The sequence below is a fragment of the Phalacrocorax aristotelis genome, chromosome 3 (assembly GCF_949628215.1).
Source record: "Phalacrocorax aristotelis chromosome 3, bGulAri2.1, whole genome shotgun sequence".
NCBI classification, from domain to species: Eukaryota; Metazoa; Chordata; class Aves; order Suliformes; family Phalacrocoracidae; genus Phalacrocorax; species Phalacrocorax aristotelis.
The window spans coordinates 130,371,549-130,379,715 of record NC_134278.1 but is presented as its reverse complement, the minus strand read 5'-3'; the positions used below and the strand labels follow the sequence as shown (position 1 = coordinate 130,379,715).

The 8,167-nt window shown below is 63.0% G+C and overlaps 1 protein-coding gene across 1 annotated transcript; it reads left to right on the top strand.

Annotated features, from left to right (window-relative positions):
• The first annotated feature begins 801 nt into the window (after positions 1-801).
• On the top strand, positions 802-7,273 carry PAX1 (paired box 1). The gene is made up of 5 exons (XM_075089898.1): positions 802-830; positions 1,808-2,437; positions 3,546-3,688; positions 3,982-4,201; positions 6,572-7,273. The coding sequence occupies exons 1-5, from the start codon at positions 827-829 to the stop codon at positions 6,661-6,663; spliced, it is 1,089 nt and encodes a 362-aa protein (XP_074945999.1). The 5' UTR covers positions 802-826; the 3' UTR covers positions 6,664-7,273.
• Positions 7,274-8,167: the final 894 nt, after the last annotated feature.

Here is an 8,167-nt window from a genome sequence, read left to right as displayed (position 1 = left end):
CAGGAGGTTTGCAGGGGAAGGTGTCCGGCCCCGGCCCGGAGCAGTCCCTCGCCGCCGGGCCAACCGGCAGCCGCCCGCTCCCCCCGAAAGCACAACCTCCCCTCCCCCGGAGCCCCCGGCGCTATCCCCCCGCCCGTGGGTCCCGGCCCCGCGGCTGCCGTCGGGGCTGGAGGCGGGGCAGGTGCCCGTGAAGCGTTCCGGCCCGCGTGTCCGCGTCTTGCGTGGGACCGAGCGCGGGGAGAGGGGGTCTGGGGGGGACACACCTTGCCATCTCAAGGAGGGGGGGAAGGGGGCGTGGGGACCCCCTCGGCCGATCCCGCTCCGCCTTCCCGCATCCCTAAAACGGGCCCGTGGGTGTGTGTGTGTGGGTCCCGTGGGGACGGTGCGGGCAGCCCCGGCCGTGGCGGGACGCCGGCCCCGCGGGGGCGGGAGGAGGGTGCTATGTCCCCCCCCTCCCCTCCGATCCCCCCCCCTCCCTCCGCAGCGGGGAGCGGCGGCCGCGGCCATTTAGGAGCGGCGCGGGAGCCAATGGGCGGCCCGCGGCGGCGGCTCCACCGTGACGGCCGAGATTGACGTGTTTCCCACGTCAAATTGATCCCAAGTAGCGGCGGGGGCTCCCCGCGAGCGGGGAACCGGCCCGGCGCCGCCAGGACACCCCCGCCGCCCCGCCGCCGGCTCCCGCCCAGCCGGCCCGCCCTCCGCCGCTCCCCGGGCCCTCTATGCCGGGCCGGCGGCGGCCGGGGCCGGGGCCGGGGCTGGGGCTGCGGCGCGGCGGGCAGGCGGTGCCCCCTCCCCGGGCGGAGCGGCGCTCCCCCGGCGCCGGGCGATGGGTAAGCGCGGGCGGCCGCGGGGTGGGCTGCGGGACGGGCTCCGCCGGGTCGCTTCGCAGAGGGGTGGGGGGGGGTGGGGGGGCTGGGGGGGGGCGACCGACCCGGGGAGGGGGGGGGGGGCTGCCGGGCCGAACTCCCCCGTCCCCGCCCGCCGGGGCCCCGACACCCCGACCCGGCCCCGGCGAGCGGCCCGGCGGCGGCGCGGCCCTCCGGGCGGGGGTGGCGGCGGGCGGGGGTCCGGCACGACGTGCCCGGCTGGGAAGGCTCTCGGCTCCCCCATTCCTCGCCGCTGCTGTCCCTCTTCGTTGTTGTGCGAGGAACTTCTTTCGGTTCTTTCTTCCCTTCTCGTTGTTGCTCTCTTTCCCAACTCTTCTTTTTTCCCTTTGTTTCTCCTTTTTTCTTTCTGCCTTTTGCGTTTTCTTTCTTTCTCCTTTTCTTTCTCTTTTATTGCTTTCTTTCTTTCTCCCTTTTTCTGTTTTGTCTTTCTCCTTTCTCTCTCGTCCTGATCTTCCTTTCTCTTCCCCTTTCTCTTCCCCTTTCTCTTCCCCTTTCTCTTCCCCTTTCTCTTCCCCTTTCTCTTCCCCTTTCTTTTCCCCTTTCTTTTCCCCTTTCTTTTCCCCTTTCTCTTCCCCTTTCTCTTTTTTTTCACTCCTTCTTCCCCTTTCTCTTCCCCTTTCTCTTCCCCTTTCTTTTTCACTCCTTCTCCCCCTTTTCCTTCTCCTTTCCCTTTCCCCTCCCCACCACAGCCCCGTCTCTGTCCCACGCCCGCTCACCGGCCGGGCTGCCCGCGGGGGCCACGACTTGCGCGGCAGCGCGTCCCCATCCCTCCATCCCGCCACCCCTCCATCCCTCCGTCCGTCCATCCCGCCACCCCTCCATCCCTCCATCCCGCTACCCCTGCATCCCGCCACCCCTGCATCCCTCCGCCGCCGCCCCGCGGGCCGCCGGCCGGTAACGGCCCCGCCGGCCCGCCGCAGAGCACACGTACGGGGAGGTGAACCAGCTGGGCGGCGTCTTCGTCAACGGGCGGCCGCTGCCCAACGCCATCCGGCTGCGGATCGTGGAGCTGGCGCAGCTCGGCATCCGGCCCTGCGACATCAGCCGCCAGCTCCGCGTCTCCCACGGCTGCGTCAGCAAGATCCTGGCCCGGTACAACGAGACGGGCTCCATCCTGCCCGGGGCCATCGGCGGCAGCAAGCCGCGGGTCACCACCCCCAACGTGGTCAAGCACATCCGAGACTACAAACAGGGCGACCCCGGCATCTTCGCCTGGGAGATCCGCGACCGGCTGCTGGCGGACGGCGTCTGCGACAAGTACAACGTGCCCTCGGTCAGCTCCATCAGCAGGATCCTGCGCAACAAAATCGGCAGCCTCTCCCAGCCCGGCCCCTACGACAGCGGCAAGCAGCCGCCCCCCCAGCCCGCCCTGCCCTACAACCACATCTACCAGTACCCCTATCCCGGCCCCATGGCCCCGCCGGCCGCCAAGGTGGGGGGCCACCCCGCTGCCCCCGTGGCGGCGGCCCACGTCAGCCTGCCCCGCTCCTGGCCCTCGGCGCATTCCGTCACCAACATCCTGGGCATCCGCACCTTCGTGGAGCAGACGGGTGGGTACCGCGCCCCGGCCCCGCGCCCAAACCCGCGCCCCCCGAAACCCGGGCGGGGGGGATGGCCCCTTGCCCTCCCGCCGAGCAGCTCTCTCCCCGCCCCACCCGGGTTTTGGGGCGCGTTTTTTGCTTTATTAGGTAGGGGCTTTTTGTTTGGATTTTTCTTTTTGCTCGCCGCACCCCGCTTCGGCAGGACGGGGCGGTGGGGCCAGATGCGGCGAGGCTCAGACATCTTGAACTTTTTATGAAAAATGTGGAAAATATTTTCGTAGGGATGATAGATTGCCGACCGCAAATTCGGAGCCCTGACTTTCCCTTTGCGAAAGGAGAAAAAATTATGGCAGGGGGTTAAAAAGGGGAGAAAACAATCCAGGGAAGAAGCAAAAGGGGCAAAAAAGAAGAAAGGAGGCAGGCAGGAAGCCACCTCGGGAAAAGGACACAGCTCCCCCCGAGAAATCGCCCCAGTTTTCTTAAAAAGCGAGCCTAGGAGGACAGGAGGAGCGGAGAGGCGCAGGGCGGCCGGGCTGCGGCCGCGGGGGCCAAAGGGAGCGCCGGCCCCCGAGGGGGGGACGGACGGGACGCGGCGAGGGGGGGGCGAGTCCTTTTATCCTTCAAAACTCCCAAGTAAATCAACCGCATGCGTTTCCCCTCCGTGCAATCACTTATCTTTAAAATTCCGATGTCACTTTTATAAATCTCCTTCGTCCGAAGAGAAATTGGGCCTCCTAAATTATCGGGAGCATGGAAATGACGGGGGGCGTAGAAAGGCGGGCAGGGGGCCCGGCTTTGGGCGGGGGGGGCAGCCTCTCCCCCCGGTGCGGTACCAACCGGGGTACAGTTAATTTCGGAGGTCAGGACAGAGACTTTCCCGGGTCGCCTCGGGGTGGGGGTGTGAGGGCTGTGTCCCCGGGATGCTGGCGGATCTGTATGCCCCCATCCCACACCCCCAACTTTTGTTTATACTAACAGGGACTTGCAAACCCCGGCTTTTCCCCCCGTTTCACCCCAATTCCCTCTCCGGGATAGGAAACCTGCTCGGGCCGCGGCTGGGTCCAAGGAGGGGGGGCGAGGGCTAATGCTAACGGAGGGGCCGGCTTTCCCCCCCCAGGGGCTCTGGCTGGCACAGAGGGGTCTGCCTACCCCCCCAAAATGGAAGACTGGCCCAGCGTGAACAGAACGGCCTTCCCCCCGGCCCAGGCAGTCAACGGCATCGACAAGGCTGCCATGGAAGGAGATATCAAATACCCGCAGGTAACTGCTGGGGGGGGGGCAGGAGGGGACGGGGAGGGGGCGCGCTGGGGGGGGGGCAGGAAGAGACGAGGGAGGGGGACGGGGAGGACAAGGCGGGGCGGGTGGTGGTGCGATTTCTCGCTGCTCCCCATTCCCCCTCCGGGCTAGCCGCCCCCCCCGAGGGGTCACAACGCGGGCCCCCAGAGCCGGGCGGGTTGTTCGGACCCCCACCCCCGCAGCTGGGCGATGCCCCGTCCCCGCAGAGCGATATTTCCCCGCGTACCCTCCATGTCTCTTTGTGCCTGTCCCCCCAGCCCGCCCCGGGGCTCTCCTCGGTGGGCACCTTTCTCCCGGCCTGTGCCTACCCCCCCTCCAACCAGCACGGCGTCTACGGCGGCCCTGCCGGCGGCTACATCCCCCCGGGCCACCCCTGGCCGCCCCAGGGGAGCCCCCTGGCCCACCACGGGCCCGGCGTGGCGATGCACGGCGGCGACCTGGCCACGGCGATGGCGTTCAAGCAGCCCGGGAGGGAAGGTGAGACGAGACGGGGGGGCGGGATAGCAGGGGGCACCCCCGGAGCGGGGCGGGGGGCGGCTGCGGATCCCCTCCACTCCCTCCCCTGGGTCTTGGCGGGCAGAGGTTACCTCGCTGAATATTTTAAATATCCATAATTCCTCCCACCCCCGGCCCGGGTTCGCCCACCCCTCGGTCCTCCCTAGGAGCTCCCCGCCGCAGTATTCGGTGGGTCCCTGTCCAGGCCCCCCCCCAGCACATCGGGTTTATAAACTGGAAATAAATTTTTCCCTCGTCGTTTGCGCTCGTACTGGCTGGAAAATGCCAGAGAAAGGCGACGATTTACGGCGAATCCTCCGCTTTTCACCGCCCTCCCCCCCCCCCGACAGAGAGGGGTTTCTCGGCGGAATTTGCGGGGTGCGGGGGGACAGGGCAGGACCCGCGGGTCTTCCCAGGTCCTCCGAATATTCACACCGATAAAAGGAGGCACTACGGGCATCCATCTCCCCGAGGAGCCTCGCAGGGAGGCAGAAGCCCCGACTAGGAATTATTAACATTAAAAATCTCCCGCCGTGGGGAGCGTTTAACGATGAACTCCCTGCGCGAACGGCCCGGGTTCGAGCTGAACGTGTGCGCTGGAGGCTCTTAATTGGGCCGTTGCTTTTACGGCCTGCTAATTGTTCCCCTTCGTTGACGGAAGCTTTATTTCCTTGATAGGCAGTTTCGTTTTAAAAATCCCAGCTCTTTTCTGGATATAAAATCCCCGCCGATATGTTTCTCCTTTTCCGTGGTATTAGACTTTCTATTCTTTTTCGCATTTGCAATTAATTTCCCACTTATTAGTCAATCCCGTTATTGTTGGTTTTGGGTTTTTTTCCTTTTTTTAAAATTTGGTTTTTTGTTTGGTGTTTTTTTTTTTTTTCAATACGACCCGTCACCGTTTCTATCTAACGACGACAACCTGCTGCGTGTTATAACGTCAGCTGTCTCGGGAATGAGTTGTTGCGAGTATCCATGGGTGAAAATTGATAATTGTAAACCAGTTGTTTAGAAAAAATAGAGAAACGGAGCGCGAGAAAGCGAGGTAGAGGCAGGAAAGGAAAAGGAAAGAGAGAGAGAAGGAAGGAAAGAAAACGAAGGAAGGAGAAAAGATGACCTGCGCGTAATTAGTACATTTTTCCAGGTATTTTAAGTGACTTGGAGTGTGAGTTTTCTGGCTTGCCAATTTTCAAGCTGCCTCTGCCGAAAGGCCCACAGACTTTCTTTAAACGTCTCCGAGTTTTTTTGGGTTTGATTCAGGGTTTTTCTGGTTTTTTTGTTGCTTGTTTGTTTTGGTTTGGTTTTTTGTTTTGTTTTGTTTCCTTTAAAAGCTTTTTTTCTTTTTCATTTCGTTCGGACCGGTTTTCTGATGCCGCTTCTTATCAGGGACAAACCAAATATCGGACTATCCGGCGAAGCGACCCCCGCTCCCCGCCCGGAGCGGGGGGGGCTGGGGGAGCAGGGGGAGGCGGGCGGTCACCCGGCGCGGGGGGAGCGGCGGAGCCGGGGGGCGGCCCCGCACCCCTCCCGCACTGCTCCGGCCGGGGTTCGCCGCTTTCCGGGCCCCTCATCGCCGGGGAGACGGCGGAGGGGGGTGGGGGGGGGGGGGAGGGGGGAGAGAGAGAAGAAAGCGAGAGGAAGAGAGAGAAGCAAAGAAAGAAAGAAATAGAGGGAAAAAAGGACGACCTCGGCCGGGCAGTTCCGCCCGCCGGTTCATATCTTTTCCCGATTTCACAGCCGTTATTTCCCCAGAAAAATCTCCCAGAGCCGCCCCGGGACACTTGGCAGCCCCTCCCCACGGAGGCCGGTGCGTGGGAGGTGCGGGCTCACACGGAGCCTGGCCCGGCCTGGGGCCCTGCACCCCGATGCTCCCCGGGCCAGGCTGTGCCTGGGATGAGCTGGGGCTGGGGGAGAAGCTCAACAGGAATTCACCTAGAGCTGCGCAGAGCCCTTCCCCTTCGCGGCACAGCCCTCTCCCAGGGCACCCCAACCACAGGCATGGGACGTGATCTCTGTGCGGCTGGGATGGGGCCGGGTCGCCTCCCCAGGCGGACCCGGATCCCTGGTGATTGCAGAGGGTGTCTGTCACCACTGTGGTCCCTCTCGCTCAGGGAACGCATCCCCCCTTTCCTCTCCGTTTCCCCTGGAGGGGACAAATATGCTGAGCCTGGCAGCCCCTTTCTGAAGGGGTGGCTTTCCTGGGGGCAGGCGGACGGGGGGGCCTGTTGGGGGGCTGTCGGAGGAAGATCTGTGTGTGCACACGTGGGACATGCCTAGCTGCAGCGGCGTGCTTCGAGTCCACAAATTCACTGCCTTGCTGGTGTTTTTTCTCCCCCTCTACCCATCTTGCAGCCGTGGACAGAAAGCCTGCCAGCCCTGTGGGGAAATCTCCAGACCCTCTAAACGCCATCCATGGACTCTCTATCCCAGCCTCCTCTTCCTAGAGCCGCGGAGTAGCAGTCCAGAGGCAGTGACTCTTGGAATAAGCACCTGCAAACTGTAACCGAAGCCCGAAGTGCCTCCGAACTGTACCCGAAGCGCGGCCGCCTCCGGCAGGTGCCTGCGGGACGAGGAGTCAGTGCGGGCGGTGAGAGGTGACAGCCTCCCACGGCAAATCCCTGCGCAGGGGAGCGCGGTCGGGACGTTCACGCACGCTGCCCGGAGGGATGCTTTACCTCCATCGTATCGGAAAGGGGCGACAGAAGAGACTCAGCGTTCCTTCTTTATTTTGTCCTTTTTTTCCCCCTTGCTTTCAGTTTTTCTTTCTCCTTCCCATGTCCCCGAAGACCGTTGGATGCAGGGCAGCAAATGCCTCTCGTCCCCAGCCATTGCTCGGAGCGTCCTCAGCTCTGTCCCAGCCCAAGGGAGCACGTTTTCCCCAGGGAGTGGTTTCTGGCTTCCCCACGCCGCAGCCAGAGCAGCCGTGTGATGGAGCCTGCTCCGTCCAAGCCTTCCAGTGCCTCTGCCCCACAGTGGAAACGGACAAATTTGCCACAACGTTTTATGATATATTTTTATAATAACAAACCTTAATAAAAAGTGACTACCGTGGGCACATGCTGCCGACCTCCTTCCCTTTGGGGGCCGTCTGAGCACCGCTGCTTCACCTGGTGTCCCCCCGCCTCAGATGGCATCTGCCCGTTGCCTGTGAGCAGCAGAGACCTGTCAGGGTCTGGATTTGTGCACCCACCCGCCCGGGGGCCCTGTCCCCATGCCTAATTGCATGTGCAGATTTGGGGTTCTCCTGCACTGGGGATGCTGCGGCCCCGCTGGGTCACTCCTGATGCTGGCTCTGGGTGCAGGAGGGGAGGTTGGTGGCTGCCTCCCAGCCCTGGGCCAGCTCCCACCTGCCTCACCTGGCCGTGGGCGAGCAGGGGGCCAGCGGCAGGGCTGGCCCTCGCAGCCCACACACCGGGGTTCGTTATCCCCCTCCTGTCCAGCTGGCTGGGGCGCGTTCAGGATGGGCTCCACTGGGCTTTTGCATTCCCTGGCTCCACCAGCCGCTGCCATTGGCTTCGGTCCCTTCATTGTCTGGAGAAGGGGAAGGTCCTACAGCAGGGCAGGGAGAAAATATCCTGGCAGGAGAATACACGCCTGGCTTTCCGCAGAGTGTGTCTTTGTGGGAGGGAGGGAGGGAGGGAGTGAGCAGGATGCCAAATTTGACATCCCACCCCAGGAAATTATTTTGCCTTCAACCTCGGGGTGGCAAAATTCAGTTTTGCCTCTGCTGCTGCAAAGTCTCCAGCTAGAGCTGGTCTTTGCAACCGACTACAAAGCACGGGGGAAAAGGAGGGAATTTTAAGTAGGCGAGAGTACTGTCCCAGGGCAAGATCTGCCACCAAACCGTCACTGACTACATTTTAGAGGATGCGAGGATGGACAAGTCACCTGAAACAGATGACACGCAGCTCTGGCTAGTCCCCTGCCAGGTTTATCCTACATACGAGT

Excerpts from the sequence above, each read along its gene's own strand:
- PAX1 (XM_075089898.1), top strand. Across the intron at positions 3,689-3,981 it reads GAGATATCAAATACCCGCAG|CCCGCCCCGGGGCTCTCCTC; the intron begins GTAACTGCTGGG and ends CTGTCCCCCCAG. Across the intron at positions 4,202-6,571 it reads CAAGCAGCCCGGGAGGGAAG|CCGTGGACAGAAAGCCTGCC; the intron begins GTGAGACGAGAC and ends CCCATCTTGCAG.